General features: G+C 39.1%; 1 protein-coding gene across 1 annotated transcript in view; it reads left to right on the top strand.

Annotated features, from left to right (window-relative positions):
* The first annotated feature begins 547 nt into the window (after positions 1–547).
* Positions 548–23,994, top strand: part of wdfy3 (WD repeat and FYVE domain containing 3) — a 104,169-nt gene continuing 80,722 nt past the window's right edge. The window contains exons 1-5 of the mRNA XM_079689878.1: positions 548–890; positions 12,573–12,783; positions 16,874–16,997; positions 18,607–18,716; positions 23,475–23,702. Of these exons, the coding sequence (XP_079546004.1) occupies positions 862–890; positions 12,573–12,783; positions 16,874–16,997; positions 18,607–18,716; positions 23,475–23,702 (702 nt within the window). The 5' untranslated portion in view covers positions 548–861. The remainder of the gene's footprint in view (positions 891–12,572; positions 12,784–16,873; positions 16,998–18,606; positions 18,717–23,474; positions 23,703–23,994) is intronic.

The raw sequence follows: 23,994 nt of genomic DNA, 5'->3' as shown, positions 1-23,994 counted from the left end.
CCTCTCGTCCAATGAAATGACTTGGTCGCTCTATGACGCGTTGAACCCAATGTGAGCAAATTACTCTGAATGCTGCGACGCAGCACCTGAGATTACTTTAAAAAAGTTGTTCACGTTCTCAATTTTTTACGTTTAACGTTATATTCGTTCGGTACACACGTGTACCGAACCGAATTATTCGGTACGTGTACCATTACACCCCTACATTTTATGACCGCTATGTCTGTAAACCTGGAGGCCTACAATTACAAGGCGGTCATTATAGTTTTAAGCTAAGGAAAGGAGCTCAAGATAGTTAAAATAGAATATATTTTCCATCATCGAATTTGAACTCTTTTTGAAAACATTCAGTCAATATTAAAATGGTGGTCTTTTCCTGCAAAGAATGTTGTTTATAAAATGTAAATGATGCCTAAAGTCCCGATAAATAAATTATTAAGAATGCTTTGAACTGTGCGTTATACTTGCCCCCCTCTTTTCCGGTCTAAATGGTATGGTCCTCGTGCTCTGATGGCTGTAGCCCCATCACCCTCCACCTTCCTTTCCTCTTCCTCCAAAGCCCTGTGCACCCCACCCGGTGTCAGGGGGGGATCAGCTGTGCCAGTCCCGGCAGGCCACACACACACACACACACACACACACACTGGCTGGCTAGCGAACAAAGCCCCTGGCACTGCAAATGAAGACAAGCCATGCCTCCTCCGTGCGTAGCCTCTCCTCTTTTCACGCCACCGTGAGGGGAAGGCATGACACCATTGTCGTTGCTCTTCCTTATCAAAAAGACGAGGGGAAAAAGAGTCTGCCCTGATATACAGTGGATTCATTTTTTTTTTTTATCTTTTCTGCTGCTGAGGACTAGAGATGCTGGCGGAGCGCAGAGAGAACAGCAGGTAGGGAAAGTCAAGAGCTTGGTGCTGAGCTTGTTTCCGCGGTGACCAGGAGTTTGTTTACTGATACTGGCCGAGCATAACCTCAATGGATAAAGTATAGCATGTTAAATGTTAATATTGATGTAAAAGCTCTGCCTCTCTGCGTCACGTCAGTGCCCGACTTCTTTACATGAAAACATAAGATTTCAGCAATTTGGTTAATGCTTCCGGGCAGAATGAACGAGGGCAGGCTGTAATAAAATGTGTTTTCCACCATCGAGCAGTGATGGATGCAACAGTCGCAGCTCCCAGTTATGTCACAAAATACCCTGATGTGTGCTTGATGACGAGAAGAAAGGACTGGCTAGGGTTACATTTAACCTTATACTGCGTGTTAGGAACAGTGATGACTTATCATTTTTTAGATATTTGATTCCTTTTATTTTTAGAGTAATGTTGCATTTCCACAGCAAGGAAGATCTTTAAATAAAGTACATCCCTATCACAGTATGTAGTGAAACTGAATTGTCACTTTAATATTTTCCTCAGATGATCACGTTTAAACATCTAATAGCATTTGTTAACATTTTGAAAACAATTTATATGGCATGATGTACATTGAAATAAGTGTTTTCAAGGTCACATTTTAGATTAGTAAATGCTTCCATAACAAACAACAAATTAATGGACTCCAAAGCAAAACAAAAGCTGAGACGGAGAAATAGGCACCCCAGATGGGACAGAAAGAAAAAAAAAGAAGTTGCATTACAAAAATCTTCTTTGGAAGAGAGCAAAATGGTAGTGAGCAGCCTCAAACACATAGCATATTTTACCACGTTTACTAGATGTCCAATTGGACATGAATCATTATATAGCTGCTGCTGGCGTGCAAAATACCTAAAACTGTTTGGTGAAAAGAGATTTAACAGAAACATTTCTTTAGACTGTAGCTAATATTGTGTAACAATATAATGTGGATTCAAATAGTAGTGGTTGAAAGCTAGCATCAAAGACATAAGTAACATATTTCTTTCAAATTACACTTATTACTGTAAACTTATAATTTACAGTAAGACATGTTTATTTGCCAAAACAGCTAGCAGAACCGAGACACTCACAAAAATGAGGCTGATGGTAATAGCCCGTGATGATGACACCCGAGGCATACTGAAGGTCTAAATAGATATCCAACGAGAAGGCTGTCAGTTCTGTTCCTGTCCGGACTTGTTTGGCATGAAATGATTTCCTGCCTTCTGGTTCTTGTTTACGCTCGTGCATCAGCTGTTCTTCAAAGACGCGCTTCAGCAGTTAGAATCTGCTCTTTTCTAGCATTGTCACTCACAGTAAATCAAAAATGCTTCGAGCTCATCTCTTAAGTAGTGATGATTACATTGTCTCTGGGTATTAGAAGATATTTGTCTTCCATTTTCTTGTCGGCTAATAAAGACAGGTATACAGTATAATGGTTGTGTGTCACAATGGCTTGCAGAAGGGACTCTTTTTGTCTGAATTCAACACCGCCTACATAGCCTTTTATTTTTTTCAAAATTTGCATTTTGTTTAAGAAGTTTTGTAACTCCTGTCAACCCATTTTCTTCTTCTCTTCTCCATGGAGCTCCCCGGTTAACTGTCAGACAGGAGACAGTTCTGTGATTACATCACTTCCTCCAGAGGAACAACCACACAAGCCTTTGAAGAGTTTGGCTTTTCCAGGGCAATGGCTGCCTTCATCTCCCAGGAGTTAGTGCTTAGTCTGCGAGACGTTCATTGAAGCTGGCGTCCGCTTAAAGAGAATGCTTTGAAAAAGACTGGAGGGCCAAGAAAGCAAGCTCGGTTGCATAGGAGTTGACATTCCAGCAATGCCATTGACTCATTTCCTTCAGTTCAGCCAAGACGAGAAAGGGTTTGATGCTGTTTTCCCTGTAAACTGGATTTCTCATGACTCTACAAAGACATGGTCTAGCACTCTTAAAGGGATGATTAGCATTTAGTTTGTATGATAATGGCGCAGTGGGTTTCCCATGCTCATCCTGCTGGACATTCAAATTCACATCAGGGCAGAGAGATGTGTAAGGGGCCAGCAAGGTATAATGTTGTTTGCTTACATTATGACAAATGTTTGTGTCCCAGACAAAGCTGTTAAAGGCAGTTTTGGAGATAAAGCCGCATAATGTTGACACTTTGCTAGGATTCTAAATAGCTTGTACTTGCAATTCTTAGTCCCTCTGAACCGTTTCCTGCCTCCTTCAGGTATTTCCATTCGAAAGATAAGATGGCCTAATATCTCAGAAGGAAGTGAGAGTGCTGTGTTGCCAAAGGTGTCGGAATGTTTTTGTTTTTACTGGCTATGTTTTCTGATCTGAAACTAAAGGGTGGATCATGTCCACTTGAATAAAACTAAATCATGCCAATATGTTTAAACACATTTGATGCCAAACTTTCAATAACATTAACCAGTTAATACCAGTATTTGTAAGGTTGGATATACGTTTTTAAGAAGATGAGTTAAACCTTAGCAACATATATAAAATTATATTTTTCAATGTACAGCTATTACGACTGCAAGTGCCCAGCTGGCACCCAATAGAACATTTTGTATTTTCAGTTAGGGCTGCTCAATTAATCGTATTTTAATTGCAATTACAATTTTGGCTTGCAACCATTACGAAAACAACGTAATCGAAATAAAACGATGATTTTGTTATTATTATTATTTTTTATTTTATTGGTTTTTCAGTTGAATTATACTTAAAGTTCAGGGTAATCAACTGTTAAAAACATACTGTTCACATTTTTTTTTTCAATAAATGGATGTTTTCAAAGTAAATGGATAATCGTTTTTAATAATGGTGATATCAATTATTGACCCAAATAATTGAGATTATGATTTTTGCCATAATCGAGCAGCCTTATTTTCAGTGTAGGATCATTAGGCTTGATAATTATGAGTTACCGTCTCATCTTAGACGAGGCTTCAGGAAGCCACTCAAAAACAAAATGTGTCTTTCAGGTGTAAAGCTTTACTCCTCTCTAAGTAAGTAAAGTTGCTCCAACAGAAGGAAGGTAAAGACACAACTAAAGAAAAAGTGTCCAAGGCCTTCATTATTTGAATGATTGATCGATTTCTTTTTTTTTTTGTCTTGCACAGAAATCGCCCAACCCTCATGACTTTACCACCCAAACACCCAAAATGAAGCTACATTGCTCAAAAACTTAACAAATTAGGTTATTTTAAGATAAGATCGCTTTCTTTGCAGATAAAATATGTTACAAACAAAGTTTCCTTTCCCAAAACAAATTTTAGTTGTAGTCATCCAGCCAACAGAAATCAACATACATAGAGGTCATTTTTCTAAAAGGTACAATGTCCTTGTGGAGACGAGATGTAATGAAAACAGAAAATGTCACCTAGCTGACACAACTAACAACGCCTAGATTGATTGTGTGGTTTTCATGACGCGCTCACTGCTTACCAAACAGGTGGAGTGAGGTGTAATTGCGCGTTTTGTCTGCAGATCCCTGGCTTTATTTTTGTTGATTTTCCATCTCAGCCTTATGCTGAGTCATATGACATGTGTTTGCCCCAGTTTGTGGTCCCGGCCCTGCTGCGCTCCGTTCTCTCTGCCCTCGTGTTCGCTTCACTGACTCTCTGTTGCACAGGGCTCACTACACTAGTGTTCACAGTCAGCATTGTTCACAGATAATGCTGCCTCTGATCTGAGGTGAGGCTTCATTATAGCACGAAAGATAGGTCGGCTGTCATACAGTAGCTTGAATACAGTTTAAGGATATTTCCAATTTATTAGAATTTTCTTAGAATTTGTCCATTTCTGGTTAATAAAGCTCTGTGATTAATTGTTCACTTACCATATTCATGTAGTTGCAGCGATTTCAACTTGATATTTTTCTTTTCCACCTGATTCCTCTACTACTCAATGCCTTAAGATCTTTGAGTTGTGGACAAAACAAGACATTTGACCACTTCATCTCGGGCTTTGGGAAACAATGATGAACATTTTTACAATAGTGTAATTTTCTGTGCACTGATAACTTAATTAGTGACATTTCAGAAGTCCTTACATTTGGTTTAAGTTGTAGGTAATCTGGCAGTTTGCTTGTTTACAGCTTGTCTAAATGTTGGAATGTCTTTGTTATTTTGGCAACTACAATGTTTCTGTAATTGATAGAAATGTTGTCAAAATCTATGAAAAACGATCCACGGTTTACATCCCTGGAAACTTCCTTGTACTTCCTTGATGAATAAATCACCTTCTGAGCTCAATGACAGAGATCGTTTGACATCGCTTATCGTTGAAAATGTAGTGCCTAGATGACAAAACTCTTGCCTTATTGAACAAAACAAAAAATGACTTTGCTCTTCTATGTGATGCAGCTTTACTGCTATATTTCCTAGCTTTAGGGATAGCTTTAGGGATGTCCCGATCACCTTTTTTTGCTCCCGATCCGATTCCGATCATTTGATTTTGACAATTTGCCGATACCGATTTTTACCGATCCGATCTTTATGCAATGCATTAAGAGAAAAAAAGCATTCAAGTTGTCCCTTAAGGTTATTTTTTTATTTAAATTGGATATTCTATCCAACATGGATATAGCTTCTTTTTTTCACAGCAGCATTGGATCAGTTCAGTTGTGCAGCATTGGATCAAAACAAAATAAAGCTTATCAGTACTCGTTAGCTTACTGCTACAATTAGACACTGCGCCCTGCCCACTCTGTTGCCAGATTTGAGAGAAATAAGCAACCAGGTCTATGAAAACAAGCCCCAAAGAAGCAACACATACATGATGTTGTGTAATTTGAAACCAAAACTAAGGCCTCAGGATGACTTTAAGACTTGAACATGGTCACTTTTGTTTTGTAACATTGAATACAACATTTAAAAAAAAAAGTATTTCAAACAACAAAAATAAAATAAAAAAATCCCGATCCCCGATTTTTTTCTTCCGATCTTTTGAAAATCGGATCGGGACATCTCTACTTGATAAGGCTGATATCTGATAGACCTTTTTTTTTGTTGCCATGTCTAATTTCTGATATTTATTTTTATTACAAGGACACAACCGTAGAGACCAAACATGTATTAACATATATATAATGTGTCACAAAAAAGGGCTTTCTATTTTGCAGTTCACATGCATAATGACTCTTACCCTAGAACTGTTCTAGTGAGCAAACAACCACTGAGACTATCCCATGCCTGTCTTTTAACTCCTTCATTCCTGTCTGCTTTTTGTTTAAAAGTGAAACTAGCATCCTAAAACAATGACTCAGGAACTTGGCCCACTGGGCTGGATATTTTTAAAATGTCCACAGACAGTCCACTTCTGCTTTTGGATTCTACATTTCTGACATCCAGCAAGATTTTCTCCCTGATTGTTGGCTTTTCACCAAACCGTGGCCCAGCCTGAGTTTTGCCGTCAGCTGAAGACTGGCTTTCCTGCTGATGCTGCTGAAGCTAGCACCTCTGACCACCTTATAACCCCACTGCTGGTGGCTGCTTAGCTAAATGTGAGAGAAATATGTGCCCTTTTCTGTCTTTACAACAACTAATGGTCCATGTATCCAGTGGAGAATTTGTTTTTATTTATGATAAAGACTTTGTCCGTGGATTATTATGGTATGAACGAAAGGCAACACTTGCCTGACACAGAAAGGGGAAGGACGTTAGCAGTACATTTATTCTCAGCAGCTGATTCAGCTGCTGAGAATAGCTCCTCATTGTGCTAAAATAGATATGAACTTGTCATTTCATAAATTAAGTGCGTGCTAGGGATAAATAATTGGTTCATATTAAAGCAATGGCTACTTCTCACTGGTAAGCTTCAATGGGCTTCAAACGTTTTGTTAAAAAAACAAATATGGAAGGTGGTGGTTAAATGTGTGTTTTTAGCCACATATGCACAAAGAAAAAAATCTCTTGGTCATTTTATTCTTAAAACAAGACTTTTTTTGTGAAACACTCACAAGGTCAGCGTATTGTATGAGTTAGCAGTTTCATAACATTTGTATGGTGTTTGTTGATAACAAATGTAACTTAAACAAAACAAAATCGGATAAATAATTAATTCTATGCCAAAACGTCACCCTGGATGCATCTGCTCATGATTAGACCCACAGTAGTCCCCCCCCCCCCCCCCCCCCCAACTAAATAGATTATGGTTGAATAAGTTTAAATCAGTAGCCGCAGTTAATCAGACATGCCTTGCAAATTCCTGTGGCTAAATGGACTTCATGTTCCGCAGTCACTTCCTCTAATAAATGGAGCGAAAGCAAAGCGTGCAAGTCAATAGAATAGAGAAGTGTTTTTCTAACACCTAAATGCACTTGCTGCATAATAAAAATTTACTGTATGTTTAAAATGTGTTTTTAAATCGTAAGTGGACTGTATTTATATCGCTCTTTGTCCGGTCTTTATGACCCCTCAAGGCGCTTTACATTTACAAGTCATCATTCACCCATTCACACCTCATTCATACAGAGGTGCAAGGTGCTGCTGCTCAAGGACGGGTGGCGCAGTGGTCTGTGCGTTTGATCATCAGATCAAGGGGGTGTTGGGGAACTCCAGTTCGAAACCCACTCCCGCCCCACTGCTTCAGACCGTTGTGTCCTTGGGCAAGACACTTCACCCGAATTTGCTCCTGTGGGTATTGTCCACAGTACATGTATAATATCAATGTGTACTTTTAAAAGCGCCTCGATGATTTTGAGGTGTGAAGATGGGCGGTGTGGGCAAGACACTTCACCTGAACTTGCTCCTGAGGGTATTGTCCATAGTAGATGACCATTACATGTATGTATGATCTGTATATGTAATGTGTATTTGTAAAGCACTTTGAGAGTCATTGATAAAGCGCTATAATAAATATAAGGATTATTATTATTATTATTATTATTATTATTATTATTATTATAAGGAAGCTAACATTCACACACACTCACACACCGTTGGCCATTCCATTGGCATTGGCCACTCGTGGTTAAGTATCTTGCCCAAGGATTACATCGACATGTTGACCATAGGGTGGTTGGATCGAACCCACAACCCTCTGATTAAATGACAAAAGCACTCCTTCACAGTTGCATACTTTCACATACATTTTTTTTGTTTTACTCGCAAAGGTTGAATGGATCCCTTTTTATATATAAATAAGTTCACCTTTAAATGTAGTTGACATCCTTGAACATGCATCAACATTGGACTTGTTTACTATTACCGTCTAGAGGCCTGTCGCTTAAAACAAAAATTCCCCGTCACCAAACTTTATCAGTGTCTGCAGCTGGCAGTAGTATCATTTGGTTGTTTTGTGAGGATACGTGCTGTAGGGCTTACTCTAATGCCTTATCTCAGGAAGGCAGAGCTGATGGTGAGTAAAAGCTGAATTGTTGAGTATATCTGCGCCAACACAGGCTGTATTGTAAACGTCAAACCGTGAGCCTTTCAGGTCTTCTTTGATCCCCATCATGTGTCTACAACGTGTCTGAGATGAGGTCTTTGAAATTGGGGAAAGGAGCCCACAACATTGATGTGAAAGAACTGATTATGCAACTCAAAGCATGACTGCGGTAGTTACAAATCAAAGCAATGACCAGGTGAAGGGTCAGGGAAGAATTCTCAGGCACAGGCTGTGCACTTCAAAGGAAAGTGAAGCAAATGGAAATTGCCGTTTTAGTGCGAGTTCACATAGAGGACAGCTCTGTTGCGTGGGCAAAATGAGTTACTAAAGCCTTCAGTCTGGAGTAATTTTGTTAGTGCCACATTCCCGTAAATCAGGATAACACTCGGAAGCGCCTTTGTAGCCGTCTGTCTCTGCCGCCATGTATCTTCACACGTTCTTGCTGTCTTTTATGACAGTTCTAAAAGGATGAGAGGGACAGGAGGGGTAGGTTGTCAAGCTGCCAGTCATGGCCAGGCAGTACTTTAGCAGGGAAGCACTTAGCAAAAGGCTGAATTATTGGAACACCTACTAAAAAAACAAGATAATTGCATTGTTTGGAGTTATGAAATAGTAGTATGTTATATGTTCTAGGGGAAAGTTTATAAGGTGATTAAATATGTGCGTTTTCTCTGTTTCAGGACTGATTTACTGTATTTAAAATTGTGTTTTAATTAATGCAAAGATAAGCTGTTAGGGTAAGGTCCCTGGATAACCAAAATGAGAATTTAATTCCATTGACCATTACATTGAATATATAGTACTATTGTTTATAGGGCTGTTCGCTTATGCCAAAAATCATAATCACGATTACCTTTGGTCAATAGTGATATCAAGATTATTAAAAATGTTTATCCATCGACTGGAAAACATCCATTTATTGAACTTTAAAACAAATATAACTTTAAAACAAAATAATAATTAAACAGTATATTTTTAACAGTTGAATACCCTGACAAATTGAGAGCATCATTGCGAAAGGGAACACAGCAAAATAATCGTTTTATTTCGATTACCGTAATTTTCGGACTATAAGGCTATAAGAATATAAGCCGCATCAGCCGCATACCACTCTCGGTTCCACTTTTACTTTTGAGCGCTACCTGTCTCACTCTTTTCCGGCCTCCTGCTTTTCCTGCTGGAACCCGCCGCTTAAAGGTGGGGGTCCGCGGACCGGCCATAGAGCCCATAGAGTTAAAGGTGTTGGCCGTTAGCTGTAAAAATCCATAGATTAGCCGCACCGTTATATAAGCCGCAGCGTCGAAAAATAGGGGAAAAGGCGCGGCTTATAGTCCGAAAATTACGGTACGTTGTTTTCGTAATCGTTGCATGCCAAAATCGCAATCGAGATTCAAATACGATTAATTGCACAGCCATAATTGTATATTATATTGGTTGACTTGTTAATGACTTAAAGAATGGGGTGCTTATTGGAAATAAAAAATTTAGCCAAAAAAAGAACCTTTTTAATAAAAAACATACATTGACACAAGCATAGAACAACATTGGGTGGTTGTTTTCATAAAGAGAGGGAATACATTTGAGCCAACAGCGAGTAGGAGCCACATTATTCAAAATCATTTGGCATACTGGCGTTTCTATAAACTCCTTTATGAATACACAAAAATCTCTTGTTATATCACAACAATAAAATCTGATTTGCCAACAGACAAAGAAGCTTGCAAAGAGTGTATGAGCGTGCTCAGAGGGGCGGTTAGCCTGAGGGTGACTGGTTTGAATCGAGATTGGTTTAGTCTTAATAAGTAGCTGAAGAGATGGTCCTCATAGCAAACCTTTGAGCAGAGCTGCATCGATAAAACGATCAACATAAAAAGAATAGCCTCTATTTTGAGAATCCATTTATTGCTTATTCGAAAATGAAAATATTTTAACATAAAGAGTTCCTGCTTGTCCCTGTTTTAAAGTATAATAAAGTGAACGTCATATGGGTTTCAGCTGACTAAAAAAGACCTTTTTAAAAAATTGCCTTGGACTTTCACAAATGTATAGATTATTCGAAATTGATTAATCTACAAAATAGATTTAAGAATACTTTAAAAAACTACTGGCCAGGAACAACATTTAAGCTAATATATGATAAAAAGATACAAAAAAGACCACTGGTATATGTAGAGCATCTAATAGGGTGTGAGTGAGCAGTTTATTTACACCTATACATTGTTCTGGATGGCTTTCAGAATGTATCCTAAAGTACATCTGCCACAGAGACAAAGACTATAAAGAAAGTATCCATGTTTCGGTTTCAGAACGAGTGACTTCTGGTTGAAATCAAATTTTACTAGCATTTTGGAATGAATTATTATTATTAATTTTGAAGTCCTTCCTGATGTGTTCCATTGTTTACTCCTATTTTAATTTAAAGGCCCTGTCACCTATTATTACATAGTATAACGTTGATATTAAAGAGAGTTATGCTTGGTTTGAATTAAAGGTGTCAAAGTTATCTTATTGGCCCTTCTGTAGCCATGAGAACACTTTTCCCCCACACTGTGAAAAGTTTTTAGCTTTTATTTTTAAGATTTCTCATCATAATTGTTTTGGATAGCCATAAAGCAGAGGCTTTTGGTTAAATGTCTAAAGTGAGAGCGCTTTTGATAATAAAACGTGATGGACTTTGTAAGGCATTGTACTGTATATTACTGGAAATCACATTTTCGGAGCAAATGTCTTGCAGTATGCAGTCATTTAAGCAATCTCACGAGCAACATATGATTTTAAGATAAGTTAGAGCTTGCAGTTGCTAATTCTCCACCTTTACATTGTGAAAGGATCCAAGTCTTAGAGCCAGTGTGCTATGATGTTACAACATGTACTTGATAATTATTGTGTAGGATGGAGCAGTGTTTAAATGAAACAAAAAGGAAAGAGTCTTGAGTAGTTTTTATAAATCTATTTTGGAGAGTTTTTCTTTCTAAAATGTCAAGCTGCATCCCCAAACACTCATACCTCGTTAAGGGAAAAATAAACGAGAGATTTGTTTTGTTTCTCCAACAAACACCACCGTCATTGTGCCCTTTGGCAAGTGACAGTGAGAGATGGATGAGCTCCTTTGTTGCACTCTTTCTGGTTGTTGAATTAGTTTTTCCTCAGCGTATGTTTATCTGTGCCGTATCGTATGCAAGCACTGCAGTTCTGCAAAGTCTCCTAGCAACCATCTTAAAGATAGGCTGAGAAATTGATTTGTGGAATTAATGGCTAAATATATACCACGTCACAAGCAACTAGTTGTTGTAGCATTTATTAATTTGCTTTTAAAGGGGCCCTGTTATGCTTTTTGGGTTTTCCCCTTTCCTTTAGTGTGTTATATAGGTTTTTGTGCCTTTTTTAGATGTTCTGTAAAGACTGAAACTCCAACGTTTCTCTCTGAAATGCCTTTATTGGACTCCTTTGTTTACTTCTGTAACACAATGACATCACTATGTAACACACACAATTCTATTGGCCAGCGCTCCAACATATTGTGCATGATATACTAAAGGACAGGGCATTTCTGACATCTTTAGGCGGATGACCAATCACAACAGACTGGGCTCTGGTTTCAGACAGAGGGTGAAAAGAGGAGTTTTTTTGAACATTAAAGCATGGAGACATGTCACAGGAGAGGATGAAATACCTATATGAACCTGAGAATGAGAAGAATGTGTTGTTTTACTGACACGAGATGTTTATAAGGGAACAATGGTGGTTAGCTTGTAGCAGACAAGTTAAAATGAAAGAAGTTAGAATTAATAAGCCAGCTCAATCACATTTATTTTAAAGAAAGTTTTAGAGAAGGCCATCTTGTTTTCTATTAAATATTACATTTTTGACTTCTTAATATAACCTCATGTGTCTTGTCTTTTAATTAGTTTTTTAAATGCACCATTAAAGTGATGTCATTTGCTGAATTTACCAGACTAGCTGTTAAATTGTTTTCACTCACAAACTTTGTGATTTTATCCACAATACTGATGATTTGTTTTTTTTTACCAAAGATCTCCCTTTGTGAATGCAAAAATGTTGCAGCAAAATTGATTCTGATATTTGACTGAAAATATTGATATTTTCATCACATTGCCACACCCTATTGTTAATGTGGATCTTGTTCACGGAGCATATTTTCAGTACAGTAGAGCCGTTATGATACCCAACAAAACCTCTTTCTATATTTACCAAAAGAAAACAAACTTATCGACTATCAAGTTGCTTTAAGACATGTCTGAACCCTCCTCTCTTCCACCTACAGGGCTGCATTTGCCCTGACAAAGCCGCTCAAGATGAACATGGTGAAAAGAATCATGGGCCGGCCGAGGCAGGAGGAGTGCAGCCCCCAGGACAACGCGCTGGGCCTGATGCACCTGCGACGGCTCTTCTCCGAGCTGTGCCACCCTCCTCGACACATGACCCAGAAGGAGCAGGAGGAGAAGCTTTACATGATGCTTCCCGTATTCAACAGGGTGAGTCACATCCAAGATGACATTCAATTCTGGTGTTGCCAGGTCATATAAAAATGTAGTCTCCATCAACTTAAAATGCTGTTACACCTTACCAAAAAGCTACAAATCATATTTGTACTATTTGCAGATGTGTGCTTGGGTAAAATGAAACTTTTAGTTTTATTCTCTAAAGAAACTTATTATTTATATTTTTCACAATTGTTTTATTAAAATATGTTTGTGTTGGCATTATTGAAGCTCTAAAACCTGTGCAAATAAGTTCTCTAAATTACAATATTTGTATTGGATATAAGAAAGAAGAAAACAAAAATGTAAAATGTACTCTAACATTACCTATAAATAATATAACCAGATAAACTGATACTTCTACATTTTTTTTCTTTTTCAGAGATTTTACTGTGGATGGATTCATAGGAACTCAGAAATTATGATTTTATTAAACATTGGTTATATTTGGCATCAAAATACTTTGGTTAACTGCTGATTTCCATACAAACCCTGACTAAACGCCTCACTGATTCTGCTTCAACAGCCTGCAGCAAAATCTGAAATGAGCCTGTTGACTTATGTGCCTTTGTTGCCGTTTAGGCTTAAGCTCAGCTAAGTAGAACACAATGAGAGTTACCTTTATTTACCATTTAAATGGTGAAACTTCTACGACTTAGTATTTGACCACTTCTGGTTCCCTCGTCAGAAAGTCAACGGTTATTTTAACGTGTTTTTGGCTTGAAGACTGAAATGAGGTCTTTGGTTGACACGTGCTTTTGAGATATTCACTTTTTTTACCAAGTCAGTCAACACCACACTCATGTATATGCAAAGCTTCTAGGTGTCATAAAAACAGCCGTTGCTATGAAGTGAATAAATAAACTACCTCAGGATATTACGCCACACATTATCCACCTTTAGCTTAGCGGCTGTGATGCGCTGCCATGCGACTCTGATGTAGTTCCTTTATAGCCCAGCAGTATCTTTTTACTTCTGACAATTGCATTCACGCTTTAAAAATCACAAAGCGTTGATATGTGTAGATTATACTGCTGAAAAAAGGTGTAAGTATGATAAATGTGTGTATGCGACAAAGCTTCTGCGATATACCAACAGTCAACTGTGAAATCCCATTGCTTTTTGTCCAGGGAGCCTTGCGATGCTAATTTCCGGGTCAGCCTACAAAAAGGCGTCATCAATACATCCCTCTGTAGACGCGGAGTTAAAACTTTAGTTCCTTCAGGGATATACACATGGAACCTAAACACCAAAAACATGTGTTTCAGTCACACCTGGTAGAGAGGTGCATAGGAGAATAAATAATGCAATAGTAGTAAACTCACACAATAGGTCGAACTCATGAGGGTCCAATCATCATCGTCAGTAGTTCATCAAGTAGAGACATAAACTTAGACCAGCGATGTTAATGACTTACCAATTCAAGATACTTAGAATATAATAGAAAACCAATACAAATAAAACAAGAGACTACTACTGAATCAATAATACCAAACAAACATTTTCTTAGGTAAATCTAAGTGTTTAGATTTTACTTGACCATGCTAGCCACATGTGGAACTCAAGTTACAGCTGGTGTTTTGAAAGTATTTCAGCCGGAGTTTGCTGATCAGAGATCCAAAATAATCTAATTTACATACAGAGAATCAATGCAGAATATTGGTGCTGCAACTAATAACAGTAATTTATAGAAATGTGCTTTTTCGTATTAACTAAATATGTTTAGTATATCAAAGATCAAAATATAGTGAAAAACCTGCAGCACAATTTCTGAGAGCCAAATGTATTCTTCTCTTATTCAACCAACAATCCAACATCTAAAGGATACAATATATAATCCTGTAAAACCAAGACAATCAGCGTACTTAGATAGGAGAAAAACATCTTAATATGTATCATTTTTGTGTGCATAAATCATTTAAACTAATAATTAGCCATTAATGTTGTTCTTCATAACGTTTTCATTGATTATTTATAGAATGTAGCTGTAAAACTAAAATGCATAAATAACTAAAGGGTTAAAACAAAATGACATGCTTTGATGCAGAGAGACTGAATGTGAAGTCATGCAAGGGAGCCTTAAATATAAATAAGCAAATAATAATTGATCAAAATGTCTATTTTCATATAACACTGATAGAGTAATAGGCCTTTATGGTTGGTAGCTGCTGCACACCGCCCTGTAGAGTGTTCTCATCAAACTGAAGAGCCATAACAAGGGTCTCTTGACTTGTCAGCTAATTACCCAGCGCTGGCTGCGACTCACCCACTGGTGGCATCATTTAAATCATGTCAGAAATTCAAAGTAGAATACTCCCGGTGCAGCCAGCTTCAGGCCTTCTTTTGTGTCAGATTTGCAGGGTAAATAAATACAGGATGAGTCGTTGGAGAATGAAGTGTAGTTCAGCGTCGACCCCTGCTCCCCCAAAGGCTCAGGCTGTAGTCAGGTCTGTGGTTGTAAAACTAGGACATACCAAATAAAACCCAGAGAGATGTTAGCCAGTGTACCTGATGCATCCTGTGTGTCCCTTCTTCATGTGAGTACAGCTGACATTTTATTGAACTGCAGGCTTGAGTACCATTTAAAGGGGCCCTGCTGTTATGCTTTTTGCCTTTGTCCCTTTCCTGTAGTGTTTTATATAGGTTTTTGTGTATGTAAATCCCTAAAACCCCTTTGTTTACTTCCTTAACATAGTGAGATCACTATGTCTGTTGGCTAGCGCTCCAACACATTGTGCATGATAGGCTAAGAGTCGGGACATCTCTAAGCATTAGACCAATCACAGCAGAGCCGGCCAGCTAACCAATCAGATCAGACTTAGCTCTGGTTTCAGACAGAGGGTGAAAAGACGTGCTTAAGACTCAAGTGATAGATTATATTATATCAGATATATACTTTATAGATCCAAATTAAGGAGGGGTTAGGGTTAGAAGCATGTAGAACAAGCATTGCACATGATGATATTAACAAAAGAAAGATATAGATCTATGGACGACAGAATAAACAAAATATGATACACTGTAGAGCAGTGGTTCCCAACCTTTTTTCCCAGGAAGTTGCCCCCCCCCCCACACACACACACACACACACACACACACGGGGGGGGGGGTTTCAAAGTCTCAAAATGCTACAACTACTGTCACAAACTGGATGAATCTGAAGTATTTTATTAAAAGAGGATGAAAGCGTAACTAAGGAGCACTATTGGAGTGACTTTGATGTTTATTGGACTCAGGATTAATTCATTTGGATTCATGCTGTATGAAGAAATTAAAGGACAGCGCAAGTGGAAACAATTCACAAAGGGATTCAACTGTTTAAAACACATGCTCAAAGTAAGCCGGATTTTGCCTATGTGTTTATGCGGATTCAAAAGTAAATAATCTATAAAATGGAGGAGACCAATCTGATCGGAGCAAGTGTGACAAATAATCCAACTGAAACCGGCATGGACAATGACTATGTTTTAAGAATGCGCTTATCCAGAAAAGCCCGGTTTGGACACTTTACGGGCAGAAGAAACATTTCTATTAAAGAAATAATTATACATTTCTGTCTTTTCATGCCTATAATAGCTTATAACTTGAATTTGTATTCAAATTAATTAATCAATTATTTTTCATATTTTATTGTAATGTAGAGACAAGGCTTTTAGTGACAATCATGTATTGCGTTACAATTATATGTAAAAAACTCAAATCGAAATATGATATTTGGCCTCAAATCATCTGAGGCCTGGCGCCCCCCCTGCGATCTTTGGCGCCCTCTTGGGGGGGCGCGCCCCCCAGGTTGGGAACCACTGCTAGAGTTACACTATAAAGATCTAAATGCAGTCTACAATATGTACCAATTGTTCAGGGTAGATGGAAGGGAAACACATTGTGGTTAGTCGGATGTGCGCATATCTCCTTTGATACAATTTTCTATCAAACAACAATCAGTAAAAATGTATACAACCAGACTGACTTAGGCTGATTTAGTGACAGTTCTAAAAGCCTATTTCTTTTCATTCTAATGTGACCTTTTTAGTATGTCTTTTATTTATTTTTCCTGATTTAACCCAAGCTGAACTGTCTGCTCTAGGTGTTTGGGAACGCTCCACCCAGCAGCATGACGGAGAAGTTCACCGACCTGCTGCAGTTCACCACCCAGGTCTCACGGCTCATGGTGACCGAGATCAGACGAAGAGCTTCTAATAAATCCACAGGTGAGCCCTCCGACACGTCCATTCGTCACGATAAAGATGGAAGAGGAAGTAGCAATTTATCATTCTTTTGGCATCAGTTGTGGTCATTTCCCATATCCAGTTGGCTACTTCTGACAACAATTGTTTATGTGTGCCCTTTCCCCGTCTGTGGGTGTGTTTGCAGTCCCTTTGGCTTTGCTGATGCAGACATAGATGTTGGAAACAGTTTTTAGTATTATGATCATGAGACAAGCATTCTTCATCCATTAACAACAGTGTTGTCTTAGAAACCACACTTACTTTGTCTTGAAAGGTTAGTCTTCTACAGGTGAGCATATCCTCGAAGCTTTGGCAGCTCCTACTGTGGCTTCCCCACAGGAAAGACCGTAAATAGACAGTATACACACACACACACACACACACACACACACACACACACACACACACACACACACACACACACACACACACACACACACACACACACACACACACACACACACACACACAGCTGAAAGTCTCCAGCTTCCCATCTCTTATTTTTCTCTCCATTTTTCTCTCTCATCTCTCTTTGAACATGTGCTGTGTTGTTTTCAAGCAGAGAGCCGCTCTGATTCTGTAACAGCACGGTCTTAACTCCAGATGGTCACAAGGTCTGTGTTTGAGTCAGCATTGACTCATTCTCTCCACTTACTTCGCAGTGCTCTGCCATCATCAAAACAAGGGATTTTGGTTTGCTCAAAATCATATTAAAAAAAAAACAGCCAGACTCATCTTGTAGATGTAACAGTTGTGACTCTTCATCCATCAATGATGACGCAAAGCGACGATGATGTCCTATTTCTTAATTTGCTTCTCATTGTAGAGTAAAGGTAAGGTGTGTTCTAGGCAATTATGAATGAATGAATGACAGTTATTTTGTACACAGCGTTGGTGTTGTAATCAAGAATATTTGTTTTCTATCTTGTGGGGATGGATCTTATCGAATACCAGCCTTTGGGCTTGTGCAATTAATTGAAAATGTATTCAAAATGCAATATGGATAAGTGCAGTGTCCAAATTGAAGTAGGTGCGATAGTTGGCAACATTTGAAACAATCATTATGATTGAAATATTTTGTTGCTACAGAGAAGTCCCGGCCTACAAAAGGTATTCTACAGACATAATAACAAATCCTTTAATTTAAATGTAATATTAAATATCACAAGTGCAATATGTATCCCAAAACTCGCAATTAGTATCAAAATCATGCACATTTGACCATCTTACACATAGTGTTGCGGTTAAATAACCCGACGTTCTAAATCAATGCTTATATTGTGTTCGGACATTCAGACAGGATATCATTTGGAAAATCAAGCATCACATCCAAAGAAATGCTTCCCCCCTGCAGTAGGCAGAAGTGGGTGGTAGAAAAGACACTTGTTGATAATAATTATATATGTCCTTTTTGTGAGGCCATCGAGACATTCAATAAAACGTTGTTCAGAAATAACAGACACTTGTCACATCCACAAAGACGATTGAATCGTTGCATAACTGATCATTGTTCCGTCGGCCATCTGCCTGCCACAATAAGCTGTCACTTCTGTCTACTTAACGGCTGGGTTTATGTGTGCGGCTTCTCCAGAGGCAGCCAGTCGAGCCATAGTCCAGTTCCTGGAGGTGAACCAGAGTGAGGAGGCGAGTCGTGGCTGGATGCTTCTGACCACCATCAACCTGCTGGCCTCCTCCGGACAGGTTGGTCAAATCACATCAAATAATCATTCACATCACCATCACATGATCTGTCCAAATCAAGTGTTCCACGTTTTTACGATATGTATGCTTTTTTGATTGATGCCACATTTTTCTGTTTGCGTGGTTGATTATTATGTGTTCTTTTTTTTAAGATTCACCTGATACATGTAAGTTTAGATGTTCAGCCCCGTTTCCTCCGGTTTAAAAAACACACTTACACACACATATCTTTAGCACCTTTTCCGCATTGAGGTGAATATATCATATACAATCAACAGGGATTTAGACATTTTTTATTATAATTGTTTACGTACAAAACGTACAAATGATTTGCTGTCCTCAAAGACCCCATTGACAGAATCACTCATTTTTACTTTGCTGATCATCGTAAAACATAATTAATTCAAACAACCCGGAGAAAAAAGAATCTCATCAAAACGTTCTTTGTGAGTCTTTCCTCTGTGCACACCTCTGGTATGAGTTTCAAAGAGAGACTGAAATAGTAACAGATATATAAAAAAACATCTCTACTGTTCACTAACCCTGCTTTTCGGCGCCTTCGGCAAATGCGACACACAGGGAAAACAACCGAAAGGCATACTCGGGTTCTGGCATTGTGAAAGGAGTCTGATGCATATCTTTAAAGGGCTTTCCTGCTATTTAACCACAGCATTTACATGTTAACTTTGGTGGAAAAAGGGAATTAGGTGTCAGGACACACACAAAAAATGGGTCTCTGTGACCCATTTGCTTCTCCAACGCTTTGGTCTTCCAGCAGAAAAAAGCCTCAGCCCCAGTAAGAACAGGGAGATAATGGTTCTTCAATACAAATACAAATATACCCCAAACAGTCTTTTTTTTTATTCTGCTTTACTGCAATGAGTGAAGGAAATGAATGCTGGCTTTGTATGCCACGTTTGGAGATGAAAACAACATTTTGCTCTGTATGTCCCAATACATAATTCAGAATGAGAACACGGAAGCTTCTCAGGCTCCTGGTTTAAAGGTTAGATATAAAGGTCTTGTTTTTCTGTGCTCTATGGTCAGCAGACGTCTTTTAAACTTTTCGGGCTGCATTCCTCTGGAGGTTTTGTGAGGAGCAGTGCTGTCAGCTGGCTGGCTGCTTTCCTGCTTATCCTGCACCGTTGCACTCCAGACATTCTCTCTAGTTGTTGATGATAACGCTTCTGCAGACATGTTTTCAACCCAATTAAATCCACTAGTTATTTCCTATTTCTGCACACAAACTATCCATTGTAGAAGTATTCGACTCAATCAATGCTATGTACACTTCACCTTTAAAGGTCTCCTGTTATACTCTTTTCAACAATATATTATCTCTATCTTAAGTCTCAGACATATAGAAAAACATGTCTCTGAAGTGTTTGGCTCAAAATACCAAACAGATTGTGCATTGTAGCATCTCATAAACCCCTCTGTTTCAGCCCTGTTTCAAAAGTGCTGATTCTGTGCCTGTAGCTTGAAATGCTAATGAGCTGCTGCTGCTGGCCACACCCCTGTGTGGATGTGTTTGGTTAAAAAAACACAATGGTGCTCTAGGAGGAGATTCAGGTGATGAGGTGGGCGGGTGATACCTTGATGGGTTATTGGCTAATGGTTGCCCAACCCACACAACGTGGCCAAAGTCTGATCAGCTCCTTTCGGACAGGTTTTTAATTAGATTAATCAGGTGAAAAAAATAACAAATATTTGTATCTTTGCCAATCTTTTAACACACTGGGGACACATGTATGTAGAAAAGACACGAAAAAAGGCATTTGGCATAACAGGAGACCTTTTAAGAGTACATTTGTAGATACAAAATAACTTGGTATCTTGAGAGAATGGTGAGCTGTAGAACCGTTTGAGTGATACTAGTTTGTTTTGTTTCTGCTGCATTTGTTTTATTAACTGTGTTCTCTGCAGTATTAATGCAGTTAAGTTGAAGGATACATTCCTCAAGGGTGGACATAAAGTACCACTGCTTACTGTTTTTGCCCCAATTAAAAAAAAAATACAACTGTGCAGAAAGCAAACCCCTTTGCTGTCAGGGAATAAAACCAAGGTTTCTTTGTACACGTTTTATTTAGCTTTAACTCACACTAAGGCCTTCCAGGTGCCCCAGCAAACAATTCAGGGTTTAAACCACTTACATGTCACTGAAATTGAGTTTATTTGCAGATGGAGCCCAGTTCAGCCTTATAGTACAGTCAGCAAGATATTTGTATTCTTGTAGGACCAGAGAAGTGTTTACTGGGACTCTTGAGTGCCTATGTTTAAGCGGCCTTGATGGTACTTTAAAAGGAGGCACCTGTCAAAACAAACATTTTATACACATAAATACAGAGCTACTATTTCCTTTTCAAAGCCACATACTTATGTGCTTGAACCGGGGAGTCTCAGATGGTTACATTCTCTTTTGTGCCATCTCGGCTGCTGCTACCATATATCACAGTCGATATGAGATTGGGTTAGGGTTCAGTTGTAGCTGCCTTACAATCGTAGATGGACAACTTGCTGTGTGCAAAGCTTTTTTTCAGCAAGAGATGGCAAAGATAACATTTATAAAACAGCAAATATTAACAGGAAATTAGCTAGCATTTGTACACTTCAAGTTTCCTCGTCTGAAGTCTATTACTTTTTTTGTGGCTTTTTAGTTTGTTTGCTGCCTCAATGAATGTTGGTGGTAAACCCCAGAGTAAGAGATATTATTGTTATGTTCACCAAGATCTGTAAATACTGGTGTAGTTAGTCCACTTGTGTTTTTTTTTTAACAACTTCTATGCGTCTTAAAGTTGTTTTTCTAACAATTGGCTAGATGAGATGAAGAGGTTTCCCCGCAGCACTTAACCATACATGCAAATGTCTGCAGCTGATATGTACCCCGGTTCAGCGTTCAGATTACCATCTTATAGTCCTTTATGGTTTGCAATAAATAAAAGAACATTTTTTTTAAGGCCGACCACAGCCAAAATGTGCCAGCTTTTTTACCAGTCGTGTTTCTGGAAAACTCCCAACCAGCTTCTATGTTGTGATGTCATTATAATGCTGCGCTACTGTTTAATATCACCACACACAAAGTGACATGTGTGTTTTGAGTGATTTGTATCCCTTTCCTCTTGTGTCTCAGACAGTAAAACAAAGAACTCTCCTCGCAGCTGGCGTCCCATAAACCTGACGTCACCCCCCCTCTCTTTAATGCTGTCCTCGTCTATCTCTTACTTCCTGCCCCCCGCCACCACCCACCCCCTTGATGATAAAACAGCAATATTTCCGTTTGTTGCTGACTGCCTCTCTCTACCTCTGCGCTGTCTTCTTGTTTTATCGGATGCCCTTCACGCTCGGCATTCCCACTGTGCTTGTCTCTCTCTTTGAAACAGACAAAAATGTGATTCTTGACATGCTTCCTCTTTTTTTTCCTCCTTGTATCCATCTCTTTTTCGTTTATCTCGGTCTTTCCTCTTCCCTTTTCTTTCTGTTTTACACACACAATAAAATGTCTTCAAGTTTACCTCTCTGATTGACTGCTCCCAGTAACCTTGACCTTAAAGCTGCAGCAGGGCCAATATGTCTCTTACAGCCTGTAGACACACACACACACACACACACACACACACACACACACACACACACACACACACACACACACACACACACACACACACACACCTTCCTTGCTGAGTGTACCACAGGTGCGCCTTCCAATATTATGACTCACTATTAACTGAAGACTCTTCTCCTCTGAACAACAGCTTCTTCTGTCAACGTCTTGCTCCTTCTTTCTCTCCCTCCCCCACTCCATCGATCATCTGAGGTGTGTGTGTGTGTGTGTGTGTGTGTGTGTGTGTGTGTGTGTGTGTGTGTGTGTGTGTGTGTGTGTGTGTGTGTGTGTGTGTGTGTGTGTGTGTGTGTGTGTGTGTGTGTGTGTGTGTGTGTGTGTGTGTGTGTGTGTGTGTGTGTGTGTGTGTGTGTGTGTGTGTGTGTGTGTGTGTGTGTGTGTGTGTGTGTGTGTGTGTGTGTGTGTGTGTGTGTGTGTGTGTGTGTGTGTGTGTGTGTGTCTCCGCTGTGCTCTGTTATCCATCCCGAGTCCACCTTCTCTCTGTGGAGGCAGACAGAGCGGAACTAAAAGGGAGGGTCATGTCAACCAGCCACAGTGTGTGTGTGGGGGGGGGGGGCAGGGGTTGTGAGAGCGCTTGTTTTTGAGTGGGTAGGAGGCAGCGTTTGATTATCTGAATCATTCGCATCAGTGAGCACAAACCCAATCTCTTTCTCAAGCCATTTTTCCCTGCCATGAACACACACACACACAGCTCTCATGGCTACTTTTTTGTTTTTTTCCCTCACAGAAACACATCCATGAATCATAACACAAAATTAAAATAGCTTACCCGTTTTCACAAAAATCAAACACCTCGCCATCTTTTTGAGTAGTTCTTGTGCAGTAAAAAAAAAACGTTGGATTTGAAACGTAAGGCTGTATTGTTTTTTATATATCTTTGCTACATTTTATTATTTATTTCGTTTTTTATTATGTATATTTAAATGATCTATTTATATTTTTGTTTGTTTTTGAAGAAATACAAATGATGTAACATGTTGAACATAGGTTAATCAAACCCTCACTGACTCAGTTTTTGAAAACTCAACCCAAAGTACTCTTATGTCTTACTGACGTCTTCTCCAAAATTAATTTCTTATTCATAATTCTCAACCGTTTGTTTTGTCTTCCTTCGCCCTTTCTTCTCTCCTCCCCAACAGAAAACAGTGGACTGCATGACCACCATGTCCGTACCCTCCACTCTGGTCAAATGCCTCTACCTGTTCTTCGACCTGCCTCACATGGTGGAGGCCCCAGTAGCACCACCACCACCACCCCCACCACCACCACCACCCCCAGGCCAGGAGAAGACCCCCGGCCAGGGCCACACCCAGCAGGAGCTTCCCCTGGCTGACCGCAGGGTGCTGCTGCAGAAAGTCTTTGTCCAGGTAAGAAAAACAGCTTACTCTATAAATGGTTTATTCCAAACCAGAACTAGCTAAATATCAATTTCTACTCTTCCTCTCCTACCACGCTACCAATACACTATTTATAAGGCTACTATTTATATGTGGTTTCACAGGTTAAAAAGTCCTAAATTCAATGGTCCAAATTCCTCGCCTAAAAAAAGGTATTTAAGGTTTTTAAATGTTTTCTCTAATATAGTTTTAACTGCAAAATAAGAAAGTGGTAATTGGAATTTCCTTACAGGAGTTTTCCTCCCGGTACAGAATTCAAACA

The sequence above is a fragment of the Notothenia rossii genome, assembly GCF_949606895.1.
Source record: "Notothenia rossii genome assembly, chromosome: 6".
Classification (NCBI taxonomy): Eukaryota; Metazoa; Chordata; class Actinopteri; order Perciformes; family Nototheniidae; genus Notothenia; species Notothenia rossii.
Note: the sequence above shows the minus strand (reverse complement) of the source record. Positions and strands in the feature narration are given on the sequence as shown.